The sequence below is a fragment of the Triticum aestivum genome, chromosome 3D, assembly GCF_018294505.1.
Source record: "Triticum aestivum cultivar Chinese Spring chromosome 3D, IWGSC CS RefSeq v2.1, whole genome shotgun sequence".
Taxonomy (NCBI): domain Eukaryota; kingdom Viridiplantae; phylum Streptophyta; class Magnoliopsida; order Poales; family Poaceae; genus Triticum; species Triticum aestivum.
In genome coordinates, this window is record NC_057802.1 from 567,444,124 (window position 1) to 567,463,359 (window position 19,236).

Genomic DNA, 19,236 nt, shown 5'->3' on the forward strand with positions numbered 1-19,236 from the left:
TTGCCATGATGTTGTGCTTGCAAAAGCATAATTAGACGGTGATAGTCCTCATCAGAGTGGCATGCCTTGAAACTTGCGGCGTGACTACAATTCCGCAACTCGCGGTACCTCTGCAGGCTTACCGAATAGTCATACATCTGGTTTTTTCTGGTAGGTGCGTATGCACATTTTGCATTCATAGTCCACCTAGTGGGAACGCAACAACTGGGCAGAATTGTTTGTTTTAAAATCCCCAATATGTAAAAAATGTGGGAACATGGTGTGCCTGCGCATTCCAGCTTACGGCAAGAACAACTCACCCTGTGCAAAAGACCTCCTTGCTCTTCAATGCGCACTCCAAACTTTTTATCCATTCTTTCCTGCTTGGACACAACATAAGTGGAATCTTCTGATCCATCTAGTATCTCTCTGATCTGACATTTGCTGACAGTATCTATGCTCCATAAGACCATCTTAAAGACACTAGGTGTGAAAACTGTTGCGGCGTGTTTCTCAAGCGGCGAAGCATTTTCCTCTGTAAATGGAACGGACTGCAAGGCTTCGACGTCATGGAGAGCTTCGTTAATCCGTCGCGACGCAAGGCAACGCTCATAGTGCTCTAGCATTTCAAACAACGACATCTTACCCTCAAGATGCGTATGTAGCACAGAGTTCAAGCTCTCACTCCTCTGATTGCTGCTCAATCCTAGGAAACAACGTCCCTCAAGATATGGAGCACACCACAACTTTCTCATTTGATACATCTGATGCAGCCAAGACTCCTCACTGGTTACTTTATTCCGTTGTAAGAAGTATATCCATTCTATCTCATGCTCTTCAATGGAAGAAGTATCATAAATGAAAGATCTAAATTCCTCCTTTACGTCGTCATCATGCAGATGGCATACAATGTTCTGCTGAATGTGCCATATACATAGTCTATGGTTTGAGTCTGGCCAGACCACCCTGATTGCTCTCTGCATTGCAATGTCCCCATTTGTCATCACAGATATCGGATGCTTCTGTGCCATGCAATCAGAAAAGGTCCGCAACATCCACTCGTATGCCTGGCTTGTTTCATGAGAAATTATACCACAGCCAAAAATGACAGTGCTCCGGTGGTGATTCAACCCGACAAACGGCACGAATGGCAGATTGTATTTGTTGGTTCTGTATGTGCTATCGAAAACAATGACGTCTCCGAAAGCCTCGTAGTCAAGTCGCGATTGACTATCAGCCCAGAACAGTCCCTTCAGATGGCCATGCTCGTCTACCAAGTACTTGAAGAAAAAATCCACATCTCGCTCTCGCCTCGCCATCATGTGCATGATCACCGTATTAGCATCACCGGCACTGATTGTCTCCTGCTTATTAGCATGGCAGAAATTATAAATGTCCCTCTTTATGCATCCAACCTTATCAAATCCACCGTATTGAAAGCACAAAATATCCATAATACGGTATTTGCGGATCCCACATTTTTCCATGTCCGCAATGTCCGCTTTCTGCTCATCGCCAATTCGTCTGTGCGAACGCAGCAGACAAGAAAGATCCCGTGGGGCTAGAGGATGGCTGTGCTCATCGATGAAATCCTTGACAAACCACCGACCGGTTTCCTCCTGTCTCGTAATGACCAATTTAGCATTACACCCAACACGAGTTAAACTTCGTGGCCTCCTCTTTCTATCTTCCATCTTTCTTTTCATGTGCTTCTCTTCGCGAAACCCTTGACGACTACACACAATTTTCCTTAAAATTATGTATTTGTTGGATCCATCCCACTCAACGTAGCTTTTCCTCACACTAAAACCTTTTTCAAGAGCATATTTGTTGTAGAATTCATAGCCTTCAGCCTCACTATCAAACATCTTGCTGACAACATTTAGATACTCGAACATACTCTCATCACTTGCATACGCCATGTCTTCCTGCATATGACATGTGAGGGAAACCAATCATCAACATCTTTCTGTTTATCAATGTTGCAGGTGTAAAATAGCTCATAGGCAAAGACAAGTGCATGGAAAAGACTTTGCTCGTTTGACATGTGAGGGAAACCAATCATCAATGCCCAACAAGTACTATCCTAGCATGGATGATGACTCTAATAAACTGGATTCATACCTGGTACGCGCGAAGAGATGGGATCGTCCGCCGCCGTCGCCGCCGATTCAGCCGGCGCAGATCCGGCCTTCTTCTTCTTCGGTGACGGCGTGGGGGGTCTGGGGTTGGTTGGGTGGAGGACGAGGACGATGAATTTATTCCTCTCACCGGGCAGGTCGAGGACGGAGAAGGTCAGGAGCGGGGACGAATAGATCGGAGGAGGATTCTGATCTGGATCGAGTAGACATGGATCTGGTCCTCAGGTGATCGGTTCAAGAAAAGATATTTCCCCCTGGACCATTATGCCCTTATCGCAATTAACATATTAAATTTAATCAAGTTTAATTCCCCGCAAGATCGGACGGCTAATAAAAATCAGACGTGATCAGAGATGTAAGTACTGCTAAGTACTCCGAGTACTAACCCAATCACCGTAAAACAGCTCTACTCTTCATTAAGGATCCCAGCATCCCACATCATCTAAACAGTAGTTCCACCACAAGGGGCTCATAACCAACTCCTAGAATAAAGATGAGCTACTATTAAACAAACAATCCATCTATCTAACAAGTGATGAAGGATGCGTGCCCACGACTGAAATCTAGCAAGTGCCCCCGCAAAAAAATAAAATAAAATATATCTAGCAAGTGTCCCGAGCACATTTCAACCGATTTACCCTCCTGAGTCCTGACCGACAATTGCCTGACGTGACGGAGATTATGAGCACGTGAGATCACTAGAAGAACGAAACCAGTAGCCAGAATCCGGAGAAAGAGGATGCAGCTTGCAGCAACCACGTGATGAACGCCAGGACAACCGAAAGCCCGAACTGCCGGCAGGCCAGTCGTGAGTATTCCCCGCATAAGTGCGCGTCCCACATGAAGAAAATTGTCAGGCTCGCGGAGGCACAGGCTGCTGAGAACATGAAAATCGCCACGACCTGCAATGCATTCACAATTGATGTTTTCACTCAGATAGACCTTTGCTAGCTCAAGATTCCAAGAACGGCTCGAGTAATAAAATTGATTTCACGGGGTATCTGGACTGTGCTTGTGAGATGTAATGGCAGCCATTAGTTCTAATAACAGGAAAAAAGAACCTTTGATCAACTATAGCCTTGGCTGTTAAAATTTATTGCCCCCCCCCCCTCCCCCGCCCTTTTAATAACACAGGCGATCCCTCCCTCCCAGAGGCACTCCCGCGTGTGCCCCCGGGAGGAAACCCTAGCACCGCCTCCCCGACCCCCTCGCCTCAACCCCCTCCCTCGCCGCCGCCGGGGGCGTCGCCGGCCAAAGGCCGCATGGCGTTGGCGTTGGCGGCGGATCTGGGCCCCTGCCCTGTTCTGGATGGTGGTGGTTGGCGGGGGCAGCGGATCTGGGATTCCCTGCCCAGTTTTGGTGGATGGTGAGGGTTGGCGTTGGCAGGGGTGGGCGGCGGCCCTGATGAGGTGGTGGTGATGCGGCTAGTGTCTCCACTGCTCCGGTGCGGGGTGGCGGGGCTCCGGGTGGATCCGGCCAGGGCGTGGAGGCGCTGGTGTTGTGGTGGTGGCAGATCGGCTGCGGCGGTGGCTGGTTTTGTCTGGCGTCGGCCCGTCTGTAGGCGGTCTGTGTCGACCTTCGACCCCTTCCCCCGTCGCCCGGGCGCTACCTCCGCCGAAGGGTCGGCCCGATACCAGCCGCGGTCCATCGCTCGTCTCGCGCCCGGTGCTGCAGGACCAAGCTCGTCTTGCGCCCGGCAGCAGGACTGACCTCGTCTCGTGCCCAGCAGCAGGTCTGAGCTTGTCTTGCGCCCGGCAGCAGGACTATGCTCGTCTCACGCCCGGCGGCAGGACCGAGCTCGTCTCGTGCCCGGTGCAGCAGGACGGGTCGATGGAGACCAGTTTGGGCCGGCCTATTGGGTCACGGCACTCGGGGCCGTCTAGGGATGCAAAAGGCGGGTCCTTTCCGGTCGTATCTTTGGTTGGGGTAGCGGCAAGTCTCGGGTGAGGTGGTGTCAAGGTCTTGGATGCCGGGGCGGCGGCCCAGGTGGTGGTACCGCGGTGCTCATGGGCAGAGCCCGCGGCTTGGTGCTGCCCGGTGGCTATGGATGTGTGGGCGGCGTGGTCGCCGGGGTGTGGTGTTCGGTGGCGTTGAGTGTTGGCCGGGGTGAAAACCTGATCTATCCTCGGACCAACCGGCGGCGGCGAAGATCGTTCCCTTCTTGAAGGCGTCGATGCGGCTCTCATTGCCCGTCGTGTTGCTCCAGGGGAAACTCTGACCCTCGGGTCGGGCGGTGGCGGCGCTCTGGTGTCGTAACCTTCCTGAAGGCGCCGCCTTGGAGCCCTCGGTTCGTCATAGTGCTAGGGGTGGTGTTCACGGTGAAGGACCCCAGGTTGCTCTTTTAGTACTAGGGGTGGTGTTGCTGCGCTCAGCGCCTATATGTATCCCGCCTTGGGTGTGTGCGTGTGTTGTGGTGGTGTGCATTTGTACTTGGTTGTGGTTGATCATTGCTTTATATATAAAGCGGGGCAAAAGCCTTTTTGGGTAAAATTTATTGCTCAAATGGACAATTCATCGGCAAAGTTTGATGGAGCGCTTTGCCAAATAAATCTCTTTAAGGCTTAGAGGGAGGCAGAACAAGAACTTGGCCAATAGAAAAGCATGAGTTGCACTTATCCTGAATTTCTTTTTTCGTAAGAACTAATGATAAAAAAAAATCTGGGTTCAATTGCTTCAGTGCATGACTTCAGTAAATTCAGACGTAGCTCATGGACAATAGAAGAGATAAAGTGAACGGCTTACCCAGTCAATCATAACAATGATCAATAGATTATCCGGGGTGTGAAGATCCTTTTTATTCCTTAGAGCAAAGATATCCTTACAAGCAAGGCCCAAACTCCACATAATCTGCAGAATCAACGCTAGATTCATGTAGCTGAAATGAAGGGACACCAGAATACACTCGTTAGATGATGTCGACAAAACACACTTGAGTTCCTGCCCAAGCAGTTCTGAAGAGTAGTCAAGAAATTGAAGACTTTATGCAGTTCATAGTCTCAATGGCATGAACTTGATGTGAAAAATATAAATAATTGGCACACACCAGCATACAGTCAAGACATGTATGTTGACCTATAAAACCTACTTTTAACCATTCTAAAAAATATTATAATGCATGGGAGGAAAAACTGTGGGTTAAATGAAAAACGAATGGCTTCGTTACACATACAAAAGAGAAAATATGTCCAATATTCCGATTCCATTTTTGAACAAGTATGGTGTTCACTCCGTCCTACAGGGAATTGAGCTTGGAACTAATACCGGCCCCAAAACACCCCAGGTCCGAGTTTTCCCTGACTACATCACACCAAGTGAAGGTTCACACAGAAACATTCTAGGGAAAGATTAATTACCAGCCAATTTCTAGCAACCACCTTACCAGATCATAAACCCTTCGTAGGGTGGCCTCAGCAAACACATGCATGTTTCCTAACTTGTTTTAATCCTCAACAAGTGCACACGCCTAGAAGTTGGGTAGAGTGACATATACTATTTAAATACAGGGGATATTAATAAACTATCAATAAACTTTGGGAATATTCAACTTGAATACTACTCCCTCCGTCCCATAATGTAAGACGTTTTTTGACACGTCAAAAAACGTCTTACATGGGATTGGGGGAGTAGACGGTAACAAGAGATTTGGACACTGCTGACAATCAGGATTCCCAATACCACTGGAAATTTAAATGTTGCAGCTCGCATTTCAGACAAAGAATGTCTCTCTAATCATTCACGGAAAACATTAATAGACGGTAACAGAACAATCCAGCTCTTGTTATGAAAAAGAACTCTCAAGTTCAAGTAAACTCCCCAGATTATGGACAATTGAACATAAATATGTACGATGTCGGAGTTTGTGGTCCTGCAAACAGGGCATGAACTCTGTAATGGAACAAAATCTACTACATAAAACCGTCTTAGAACTCAAATAAGGAAGTCACCTAATGAAGACTGTTAGATGATTCTACGTATCCCCAACCGGATCGACCACGTGTTGTAATTGAACCTGTATAGTTGGTTACCATATAAGGTTAAAATCGACTTGATGAACTTGCGATACAAGTTTTGTAACCCTGTATATATAGCAATCAATGAGATCAATCGAGGCGTGCACTTTAGCAGCCCGATCATATTACATTACATGGTATTAGACACCAGCCGTATCCTCCCTCCTTTTGAAATCCTAATACACACAAGCCTTTCCAATCGAATCCCAACCTAGCCTTCTACCTGCACCATGACAGCCGACGATCTCAAGAAGCTCGAGGTCGAGTTGAAGGAACACGAGTCTCTCCTGCAGACTCGCCAGGAAGAACTTGATCGTCGCGCCGCCGAGATGGGCAAAGCTCCCGCAACCTCCCCAGCAGCCTCCACGCCCAGCCCTTCCACCTATGCCACCTCCATCAAACTTCATGTACCCATCACCCTCGACCTGACCGCCTCCAACTACACCAACTGGCGCGAGCTGTTCCTCGTCGCCCTTGGCCGCTATGGCCTTACAGCTCATGTCGTCGGCGATGCCGGCGCTACTCCCTCCGACACTTCGCCGGCTTCGGATTGGGGCCGCGACGACTACACGGTTCTCTCTTGGATCTATGGCTCTATCTCCATCGACCTCTTCGGCATCGTCATGCGCCCCGGCTGCACCGCGCGCACGATCTGGGACGCCATCGAGAATCTCTTCTGCGACAATAAAAAGCACCGGGCAATCCAGCTGGAAGCGAGTTCAGGAACACCCCGCAAGGCGATATGACCGTCGGTGACTACTGCACAAAGCTCAAGTCCCTTGCTGATTCTCTCGTGGATGTTGGCCAGACAACCAGCGACGAAACACTCGTCCTCACCCTCCTGCGTGGCCTCAACGACAGTTTCGCCCACCTCCGCTCGTTTCTTCCGTTCCAGGTGCCCTTCCCCTCGTTCCTGCAGACCCGCTCGGCGTTGATCCTTGAAGAGAGCCAGAAGAAAACTGATGCCAAGAACGCGGCATCCACTGCCCTTTGGGCTAGCGGGAATAGCATCATCCCGAGCGCTGGCGGTGAACGTGCTCCTCTCCCTATTAGCTCCGAGGGCGTCGGCTCTGGAGGGCGCGGAACGGGCTCCACCTTCAACCGCGGCAGTGGCCGTGGACGTGGCCGCGGCCGTGACAATCCGTGGCAGTTCAACCCATGGACGGGTGCTCCGACGCGGGCATATCTTCAGTAACAACACACACAGGCTCCATGGCAGCAGCCCTCCTCTTCCTGGCAGTCACGTCCGTGGCAGGCTCCTGCTCCAGGTCTACTTGGTCCTCGCCCCAACACTGCTCCTCAAGCTTACACTGCGTACGGCCATGCCAACAACAACTCCAACATGCTGCAGTCACCTTCATCAAGCTCGGCGGTCGACCCTGCGCTTCTAGCGGCTCTCAACAACATGCAGATTCCCGGCACACATGAGTGGTATATGGACTCTGGTGCATCCTCCCACATGGCATCAGATCATGGTAACTTCGACTCTCTAATACCATCTGCTTCTCAATCTGTCACTGTTGGTAACGGTGCTACTCTACCCATTACACATATTGGTTCCTACTCTCTAACTAGCACATCTATTCCTCTTTATTTACGCAAAATTCTCACCGTTCCACAAATTATCAAAAATCTTGTTTCCGTTTGTCAATTCACCACTGACAACTCTTGTTCCGTCGAATTTGACCCTTATGGTTTCTCTGTGAAGGATCTTCTCACCGGGATCGTGATTCTTCGATGCAATAGCTCCGGTCCCCTCTATCCAGTCTGCCAAGCCAGCCATGAAGCCCATGTCACCACATCTCCTTCGGATATTTGGCATCGTCGCCTAGGTCACCCCGGCTCACACACCATGTCGCGTCTTCATCAACTTCAGCACATCCCCTACAATAAAGCCGGCTCTACTTTATGTCATGCTTGTCAATTAGGAAAACATGTTAGGTCACCGTTTTTTGCATCACAGTCCTATACTATTCGTCCGTTTGAGCGTCTACATTGTGATCTTTGGACATCCCCTGTACCCAGCTCGTCTGGCTATTGCTATTACTTAATAATTGTCGATGATTTCACTCAATATTTTTGGAGCTTTCCTCTTCGAAAAAAATCCGATGTTTATAACACATTTGTCGCCTTTCATGCTTATGCCTCTACACAATTTAATCTCACTATTCAATCCATTCAATGTGATAATGGCAGAGAATTTGAAAATACTAAATTAGATGTTTTCTGCGGTAGCCATGGCATTCTATTCCGTTTTTCCTGCCCCTACACATCTCAACAAAACGGCAAGGCCGAGCGAGCTATTCGTACAACCAATGATGTTGTTCGTACCCTACTATTTCAAGCCTCTCTTCCTTCTTCTTTTTGGGCTGAAGCCCTACACACTGCCACCTATCTCATTAACGTTAGACCAACCAATTCATCTAACCTTACTACACCCTTCTTTCTCCTCCACGGTCATCATCCTCGGTATCATGATCTCTGTGTGTTTGGATGCCTTTGTTATCCCAACACCTCATCCACCACACCACATAAATTAGCTCCTCGTGCCACTCGTTGCTTATTTCTCGGCTATCCTTCTCGGCATCGCGGTTACCAATGTCTTGATCTTGAAAGCCGGCGAATCATCATCTCCCGTCACGTTACATTTGATGAGAACACCTTCCCATATGCTCCAACACCTAGCCCTCCCAACCCACCTCACCATGACATATTCGATCCTCTAATCATTGACCCAATTCATACCACGACAACCAAAACCCCTCCATTCCCTATAGCAGCAGCCGACCCATCTGCCGTGGCAATGAACACCTCCACTATTCCTGCCACGGCAGCGCCCCCACCCGAACCATCCTCTCCTATTTCTCCTACCGCCTCCGTATTACACACTCCCAACAACTCACCAACCCCTTCTCCTATCCCTACCCCGCCACCACCACCTCCTATACATCGCACTTGTCGCACAACCGATAAGCTACCCGGTCCCATCGATCGTCTTAATCTTTCCGTCACGGTTGGCTCCCCTCTTCCACATAATTATCTTGTTGCTCTTCATGATCCTTCATGGCGTCAAGCCATGCAAGACGAATATGATGCTCTCATGACAAATGGCACTTGGACTCTTGTTCCTCCCCCTTTGGGTGCTAACATTGTTAGTGGCAAATGGATATTTCGCCACAAATATAACTCCGATGGATCTCTTGCTCGTCATAAGGCTCGTTGGGTAGTGCGCGGATTTACACAACAACCCGGCATCGACTACGACAAAACCTTCAGCCCTGTTGTCAAACCTGCCACCATACGTGTTGTTCTTTCTCTCGCGCTTTCTAAATCTTGGCCAATTCATCAACTAGATGTAAAAAATGCTTTCTTGCATGGAAATCTCAATGAAGAAGTCTATAGTCAGCAACCATCTGGATTTATCGATGCTCGCTTTCCTACACATGTCTGCCGTCTTCAAAAATCTCTCTATGGTCTCAAACAGGCTCCCCACGCATGGTTCCAACGTACCTATGCTCATTCCATTGGATTTATTGAATCTAAGTCCGATGCATCTCTTTTTATCTTACATCATGGCACAGCCACTGCCTATCTTCTCCTTTATGTAGATGATATTATTCTTACTGCTTCTTCTCAACCCACTCTTCATCAAATAATTGTTCAACTTAGCCGTGAATTCTCCATGAAAGATCTTTGTCCTCTTCATCATTTTCTTGGCATCTCCGTCACCCGCACTCCCTCCACTATTCATTTATCTCAACATCAGTACATCATCGATGTTCTCCGTCGTGCCGGCATCATTGACTGTAATCCTTCTCCAACACCTATAGACACCAAATCCAAACTTTCTGCTTTTGCCGGTGCACGGTATCTGATCCTTCTCAGTATCGTAGTCTTGCTGGGGCACTCCAGTATATCACTCTTACCCGACCAGAAATTTCATATGCCGTCCATCAAGTATGTCTTCACATGCATGATCCTCGAGAACCACATCTTCTTCTAATCAAACGTATTCTTCGTTATCTTAAAGGAACACTTGATCTTGGTCTCATTCTTCATTCCTCCTCTTCACACACTCTTTGTTGCCTATTCGGATGCTGATTGGGCTGGATGCCCGGATACTCGCCGCTCTACGTCCGGTTTCTGTGTATTTCTGGGAGACAATCTAGTCTCATGGTCTTCTCGCCGACAGCCGACAGTTTCTCGCAGCAGTGCTGAAGCTGAATATCGAGCAGTTGCTACAGCCGTAGCCGAGACTTGTTGGCTGCGTCATTTGTTACTTGAGCTAAATTGCCCGCTTGACAGTGCCACCGTCGTCTACTGTGACAACATATCTGCAGTATACATGTCCGCAAACCCAGTGCAACATCGCCGTAGTAAACACATTGAGCTGGATATACATTTTGTTCGCGAGAAAGTTGCTATTGGAGCCCTGCGCGTACTACATGTTCCATCGTCATCACAGTTTGCGGACATATTTACTAAAGGATTGCCGACACCATTGTTCCTCGAGTTTCGGTCCAGTCTTCACATCGGCGACGGCATGTCTCCACGTTCAGACTGTGGGGGCGTGTTAGATGATTCTACGTATCCCCAACCGGATCGACCACGTGTTGTAATTGATCCTGTATAGTTGGTTACCATATAAGGTTAAAACCGACTTGATGAACTTGCGATACAAGTTTTGTAACCCTGCATATATACCAATCAATGAGATCAATCGAGGCGTGCACTTTAGCAGCTCGATCATATTACATTACAAAGACTCATTTCCTTTGTTCCGGCGAGGCCATATATTTACTACTAGTTGGGTGGGTGACCGGACAAACAACAGTTAGTACTAATTTTGAGAGCATTGAAGGTAGTCATGGAGATATGTTTCAAAGTTTATTGAATGAGGAAGTTGGTGGAAGCCTCCTAATTCTGCCGTATTTCGTATGTGCTAAGTCAAATGTAGATAGATACTTGTGTATGTGAAAAGGGATGGAGGGAGCATGCTAAAATTACTCTTTTGCGTATGAAGTGGTTCCAACTTCCAAGCACATAATAAGGTTGTTGTTCCTTTTTTTAAAGAACACAGCGATGACTGTAGGATGCCGTTAAGTTTGATGGGTGTCCCCATGGTTGAGGTATCAATAATGCTTTAATCCATCAGTTGCTTGAAGTATTTTTGTATATACCGCAGTGCAGCCGCAGATGAGCTAGTTTCCTAACTGATCGATTTGTTTTTTCAATGCCGAGGAGAGATTTAGCAGAACATTCAGAATCCTTTGCAGATAAAAGAGTAATCGCCAGGTTTTCACTTCAGAAAAAGGCGTTAAATCTGCCTCATCTGAGTTCTCTTAAACAAGGATTGATAATAATGTTCTGTCGGGCAATTGTAGGATTCTAAGTTTTAATAAGCCTAGAAATTTAGGGTTTCACACCGGCCCGTGTCCTGCAAACACAGATCGAACACAACAGACCCAGAGGGACACTCACATGACTGATTGCTCATGATTGCAAGAAAACACACAATGGGCATTCTAGGGAAGAGAGAGAAATAGCATTTGCGGGGGAATAAAATTAGTAGTAGGGGGGAGGGGAGGGGAGGGAGTACAAGAAGGCGCTGTAGTTGGAGTAGCCGAAGCCGGAGACCAAGGAGAGGACGGACGCGGCGGCAAAGACGCACTGCGACAGCCGCAGCGCCATGCCGCTCCATGTCCCCGGGCTCCCCACTACGCGCTTCATCCCCTGCTCTGCTCTGCTTGCTGCCGAGAGGTGAGGCGGAGAAGCCGATGGAGTCCTGGCTGGCCGGCCGGGCAGGATCCTGTCGCTTGCTGTGTGTGCGCTTAGCTCGTGAGGGGAGCGATGGGAAAGGTGATGGCTATGAGCGGGAGGTGGCCATAGCACTTGTTATGTGCGCAGTGCGCTTGGCTTGGGGTAGACCAGATGGGAAAGGTGATGGCAGAGCAGGGTACCTCTGCCTGGTGGTTTTCGAGATACAAATGGAACGCAAGTAATAACTTTTTTTCGAAGGGCCTGTGGCCGATCTTTATTACTAGTAGGAAGAAATGAGTTCAGTACAACAGGAGCAGTCTAAGAAGGCTAGACTGGACCAAAAGACCCCACACAGTACCCCAGCCGTAGCAACCCTGGGAGCACCAATCCAGAAACACACACGGACAAAGCCAGCCAACTCTAGCTAAGCAGGAAGATCAGCAATACATCCTGCGGCTCTCCACATGGCCATGTCTTCCTTGATCCGGTCCAGAACCCTGTCAGGTGGGCTGGCAGCGTGATCAAAGATCCTGGCGTTTCGCTCCTTCCACACCCTCCAATGCAGCAGGATGATCACCGTATCGAAGTTCCTCCCGGCCGCCTTCGGGATACACCCTCCAATACAGTTCGCTCGCGGTTCTTGACGAAGGAGAAGAGTTGGGGCGCCATCTGAGCCACGGAATTGCCATCCTCCAGCCACCGGTCTGTCCAAAATCTGGCCATCTCCCCGGATCCCAGCCTGACTTGGCACGCCGCGTTGAAAAGGGTTTGGACCTCCCTCTCCGTCACGTCAGGCAGAGCATGCCACGGGCCTCTCATCCGCGTCCCAGCGCAGCCAAGGCCATTTACAGCGCAGCGCCAGACCAAACCATTTCAGGTTCAAAACTCCAAGCCCACCAAGCTCCCGGGGCATGCACACCCTAGACCATGGAAGCAGGCAGTGGCCCCTGTTGATCTCTTCCTCGCCCTTCCAAATGAAGCTACGACAGCGACAGTTGATGATTTTGATCGCCCAGGCCGGCAACGGTAGTGCCACCATAAGGTGGACTGGCAGTGCCATGAGGACTGAGCGAGTGAGAGTGAGGCAACCCGCCGTGGCCATCATCTTCGGCTTCCATCCCTTCATTTTGTTGGAGAACTTATCAATCAGAGGCATCAAGTCTTGTCTCTTCAGCCGATATATAGACAGAGGGATGCCCAAGTATAGCAAGGGAAAATGTTGGTCACTGCACTGAAAGTGTTCTACAACCCTTTGTACCACCTCCACGTCGCATCGGATGCAAGTAACCGTGCTTTTGAGCATGTTGATCCTAAGTCCTGACACCTCACCGAACAGCTTCAGAATGGCCGCAATGATTTGAAGATCGTTTTCCTTCGGCGAGAAGAACAGTACCGCATCGTTGGCAAACATTGACGCCCTGGGGGTGTGGCACCCCGGCTCAGAGAAACCGGAACGCCCCGTATTCCAGCCCAGAGATCGAGGAGAAGTCTTCTGGAATACGGCACTGCTTAGCATAGAACAAACCAGCTTTCTATTATTACACGAATATGAATACAAGGTCTCCGATATTACAATGAATAACATCGGCACGACGACACTACGCCATCCTCAGTTGCTCTATGCAAGCAGCAGAACAACTCGAAGCAGCGGAAAAACTTCTAGCAGCGGAAAAACTTCTAGCAGCGGAACAACGACGACGGTGGTGAACTCCACTCCGCAGGGACTCTGGCTGGAACGCTTATCCTAACTCGCACGAACGGAAACCACGATAAGCAATCAAGCAATCACGACATGACCTGCAAACTGGCATGACACGCCAGGTCAGTACATTGAATGTACTTGCAAGCTCACAATAACCAGAAGCATTCAAGACAAATAACAGCATGGCAATTACAGGTTAAGCAGGAATTATCATGCGATCATCAGGATAACATGGCATGAACAACATGAACATGATACAGCTAGAACAATATGAGCATGGCATGAACATATAAATCCGACGATACTATCATGCAACATGATGATACTATATGCACCACTTATTCTGCTCGGGTTATCTCGTAACCATCACATGCAGCACTTACCAACCTCGGACATCACACGATCATCTCAGGATCAAATCAAGCTTGGTATAAACAATACCGTAGTAATCATTAAATGACCACAAGGAGCTTGATTTTTACCCACGATTCTCGCACAACATCACGAATATCCAACAACTCGGTATCCTTGATACCACGGTGATCATCTCATGATCACGAATGGAACCACTCTTGGTTCAACGGGTTACCTCGTAACCAAACAGTGATCATTCCGGCGATCACAACCATGACCAACACTTGGTCTCAAACGGTGATCTTTCCGGCGATCACAACCAACTTATCTCATCATCGAAACGTGGTTGTTATTAAGCACATCATTAATATTATTACTGTTGACTCATAGTGTGACCAACTACGAACTGGGCCCTTATCCGCGGGCATGGCTATCGATAGATTTAGTATACACTCTGCAGAGGTTAGTACACTGTACCCACACTACAGAACCCATGGCCTCGCACTCCCATTCGGGTGGACCAACAGCGTTCTGACAAAACCGTCCTACTGCCATGACACCCTCCCGGCCACTCCGACAAACTCCCCTCTGGGCTAAGTCCTGGGTGGCCCCGTGCCTACCAAAGGCACCAACGGCCACCGTCGTGGCAAAACGGTCCCAAACGGGGACAAGGATCCATAACAACAACAACGGGCACACAAGGCTTATGTCCGCCTACCTGATCAGGGTAGCGCGCGCCCATAACCTTCCCTCGTTGGAGGCACCGGCGAGAGGCATGACAATAGACCCAGTTAGGACCTTACCATAAAGGTAAGCATGGTTGCACTGGTCAGCTCGATATGGTGGCACCATGACTCAGCCAACAGTTGTTCAAGTTCAATTTAATCCGGTTAAACTTGAACGCAATATGCTGAGCCATGATAAACATAACATGATGCAATTACAAAGCATGAGCATGATATCAACATAAGCATGGGGGTGCAACATAACTATCCACCATATCAATAATGAATCATATCCAACTGAGCATACCATAATGATGAGCATGAATATTACAAGTACAACACTACTCATAACATGACCATTAGCATCAACAATAAATACCATGCAAGAACACATCAATAACGTTACCGGGTAATCACTTAACCAACTAACAGCAAAGGAACAATGCATATTAACGATACTCGGTAACCGACGTTAGTCATGCACCGAAGAACATGATCAACCCAACATGTACTATTATCAAGCATGGCAATATAAAAGTAATACTAGCGAGTAGAACATATTAACAGAGTGCAAGAAAACATAGCATGACAGTAACCACCGATCCATAAGCATAACCGAAATAACGACAGCAGTAGCAAAACAAGCACACAGTTATTAAAGATTCAAGTTGAAAACCAATGCTACTGCATGGCTATCATGCAAATGGTGGTTGTGGCTTGCCTGGGGATGAAGAATACACCAAGAGAAAGTGTGAGAAGCTCGTGGAATGAATCGCCGGAAACACTTCCCTCTTGAAAGGGGCTGGTTTACGGCAAGGGCACGGACGTCGAGGAGGTTGGGGAGGAGCAGGGCACCAGACGCGGCGGAGGAGGGCTTCGGGTGGAGCTGGGCTCGCGGCTAAAGTAGCTCCGGCGAAGGGGAGAGGACCTGGGGATTGTCGCCGGAGTGGTGGCGGTCTACTGGTGGTGGTAGGAGCGAGGGAGGGGCTCGGGTTCGCTCCAATTTAGGAGGACCGAGGCGGCGGCCAAGGCGGCAGAGGGAGGGCAGGAGAGCTTCTCGAGCTCGTGTGAGAGGCTGGGAAGGGATAGTGGAGCGAGGGGAGGCTGGTGAGGTGCTCGGGAGGACTCGGGGATGGCTATATATAGCCGGGCGAGGGAGGCCGAGCTCGGGTGTCGCCTCGGGGATCCGACCAACGCTCTGGCGAAGGCCAGCGATCACGGGAGGGCGCGGGAAGGCGACGAGGGAGGCAACGGACGAGCTACATAGGTGCACAGGGCAAGAGGGGCCGAACGCACAGTGGAGAAAGAACCCAAACGCCATTGAATGCTCGGTCGGCCACAGTGCGCTCGTGGGCGCGCGGCGACGAGCGCTGACGGAGGGGCTTACAGAGGGGGAGATGGCTCCAGGAGGACGGCGACGACGGGGTGAAGCTGTTGGACACGCTCACGCGCGCGAAGACGACGAGAGGGGGAGGGGCCCGAGCAAGAAACCATCCTGGACGCGGCCATGGCATGCCAGAGAGGTGGAGACCGCGTGAGCTGGCGAGGAGAAGGTGCCAAAGGTTGGCAAACGTTGTGTAGTGGTAAGTTCTTCCAGGGGAGGGTTCAACTGCGGTGGTAGATCGGTGAAAAAGGCTCTGGTTAAATGGTAATCTACCTCTGAAGTTTACTGCAGTAAACTTGAACGTGAACTGCTGATCAACAGGAAGGAGATTGGGAGCAATGGAGTTGTCTGCGAGGTTTAGGGTAAGAAGGACTTTCATCATGGTAACTTTGAGAAGATTTGGACCAAGATTTAATATAGTTGCTTTGCAACTGCCAAATCTGGTCCAGAAATGAGATTTGGATGATGCACTCGCATGGTGATGCCACTTGAGCTCAAATTTGGCAAGGCTTAGTCATTTGGTCAAATAAATATGCTGTAAAAGTTTCACACCAAATGGACAAGCCAAAATGGCACTTGCTTCACAAACATCTTCACTGACCAGATTCTTGGAATAATTTTGGAGAAATATTGGCTAAGTGAAATGGTGCCAAATTTGGTGGAGATATGTTATAAGGGTAGAAGCACAATCTGTAATTTATCAGGATTTTTGAAGCAATATAAAATACACTTGCTTCACAACCTAAAAATATTGCCAGAATCAAAGATTTGGCCCTGTGCTCACATATATGATTGGATGGGGCTGAAATTTGGAGGAGGCTAATTATATGAGCACATGAAGAGGCATGCAAAATTTCAACTCATTTGGATGCTCCTAGCTAGTACTTCCTTCACAGTGGCTTCTGTTTGACAGAAACTTTGAAAAATCACTGAGGAAGATTGGCTAGGCAAATAAAGTTGAATTTTGGCACGTGGCAATGATTTGGACATAAAAGAATTTCCAATCAAGTTTGGGAGCAAACAAGATTGGATAGGAGGCACTTCCTTCACAAAATGCCACTCTGGACAGAAATGAAGAATAACTATTGGGGAATTATTCTTGGGTTAGGACAGGAAAGTTTGGGCATATTTGAGCAACATATGACCCGAAGGAATTATGAGAATTATTTGGGATTTTTTGGATGGACAGAAACATAGGGCAGACAGGGTTATTCCTTTAATAGAAAAAGGAATATTTCCTAGAAAAAGATTTTAGGGTTTGGTCAGGGAGTGGAGTGACATGATCTTGGCAAGGTTTTGAGAATGATGAGCCACTTGGGAGAGGAAATGATGATGATTTCCTAGGTGGCAAGGCCACAGAACCACTCCAAAAAGAAAAACAGAGAAAAAACCAATTAAATTAAAAGAAAAAGAAAAGGGCCAAAAACCTAGCTGTTACAGTTGCCCTCATGCCAATACCAAGATCAGATAGCAAACTGTGTTGCACCGCCCATTCCAGCGTGCCGTGGGCGGCGTCCATAGCTAGTATGAAGAGCGCTGGTGATATGGGATCACCCTGTCTGACCCCTTGGCCAAGAGCAAAAGGGAAGCTCAACTCGCCGTTGATGAGGACCGATGACGAGGCAGTGGAGAGCAGCCCACATATCCAGGAGCACCACTTCCTACCGAATCCTCTGGCGACAAGGATTTCTAGGAGGAACTCCCATGAAAGAGTGTCAAAGGCTTTGGAGATGTCGATCTTCATAAGAACCGAGGGCCTTCGTTTGCGATGCAGCAGACGATGAAGGTTCCTTACAAACTGGAAGTTTTCGTGGATGTTGCACCGGTAAAAGAAAGCACTTTGGGCCTGCGAGATGAGGGTGGGCAGGAGAGGAGCCAGACGGCAAGCAAGCACTTTAGCGAAGATCTTGGCAGCGCCATGGATGAGGTTGATAGGTCTGAAGTCGCCGATCTCCAATGAGTTTGATTTATTGGGCAGGAGTGTGAGGATTGATGTGTTGAGGCCTCCGAAAGAATAAAAGCGGCCCTCACGCAGAGTCTTCATCACATCCATTAGATCCGAACCAATGATATCCCAGCACATTTTATAAAGTAGACCGGAGAAGCCGTCAGGACCTGGTGCCCTGTCGGAGGGCATGTCCATGATCACCCTTTTCACCTCATCCACGGTGAAATCTGAATCGAGACCTTGCACCAACTCCGGCGTCAGCTTGCGCAGATTCAGAGTCTCCCACCGCAAAGTACGCCTGTTTTTGGCCGGCTCAGGGGTGCCCATTAACTTACTGAAGAACTCGCCCGCCAAGTTAAGCTTCTCTTCCATAGTTGTGGCAATTCGGTTGCCCTGCTTGAGGTAGGGTATTAAATGTTTATGACGGCGCACATTCGCTTTCATGTGGAAGTATTTGGTGTCCACATCTCCTTCCTTGAGATCCCGCACCTTCGCGCGTTGACGTACATGAACACGTTCAAGCGAAGCAAAGGCCAGGCACTTGCCCTTCAAGAAGGTGTGAAGGTTTCTTTCCTTCGTAGAGAGTTGCCTCCTCTCCTACGCACAATCCAGATGCCAAATCACTTCATTGGCCATTTGAAACTGAAAACTAAGCTCACTCCATCGTCTCTGGCCCCAACTTCTCAAAGCTTTGGCAGTGCGATGCAACTTGATATTGAAGATTTTCAGTGGATCGCTGCCCTCAACATCTTGCATCCAAGCCTCCTTGACAGTGTCCGTGAATCCTGGTAGCTTGCACCAGAAGTTTTCAAAGCGGAAGCGGTAGGCGCGTGGTCTAGCGGAAGAGCAAGTAAGAAGTAGAGGATAGTGGTTTGATATGCTGGAGCTAAGAGCCAACAGATCGCTCATGGGATACAAGTCCTCCCAGTCATTGCTGAATAACACCCTGTCCAGTCTTGCAAGAATCGCTTGCTCCTGATTATTACACCAAGTGTAGCGCCTCCCGATCATGGGCATGTCATGAAGACCCAATCTGTTAATGGTATGCCGGAATTTATTCATGAGCCTTCTGTTAACTCTCCTGGAACTGCGCACATCTTCATTGCAAACAATGTTAAAGTCACCGTTTAGGTTCCATGGCAAACACACCTCCTCCCCAAACTGCACAACGGCCTCAAGGAATCTAACTTTGTGTTCCTCCTCTTGTGGTCCATAAACAGAAGACACCATCCA

The 19,236-nt window shown here is 48.8% G+C and overlaps 1 protein-coding gene across 1 annotated transcript; it reads right to left on the bottom strand.

The window, feature by feature from the left end:
• Positions 1-2,814: 2,814 nt before the first annotated feature.
• Positions 2,815-11,860, bottom strand: LOC123075499 (CASP-like protein 5B3). The gene is made up of 3 exons (XM_044498089.1): positions 11,730-11,860; positions 4,863-4,995; positions 2,815-3,022 (listed from the first exon to the last, which is right to left on the bottom strand). Exons 1-3 carry the CDS (start codon positions 11,858-11,860, stop codon positions 2,819-2,821), a joined length of 468 nt encoding a protein of 155 aa, XP_044354024.1. The 3' UTR covers positions 2,815-2,818.
• Between the last annotated feature and the right edge of the window lie 7,376 nt (positions 11,861-19,236).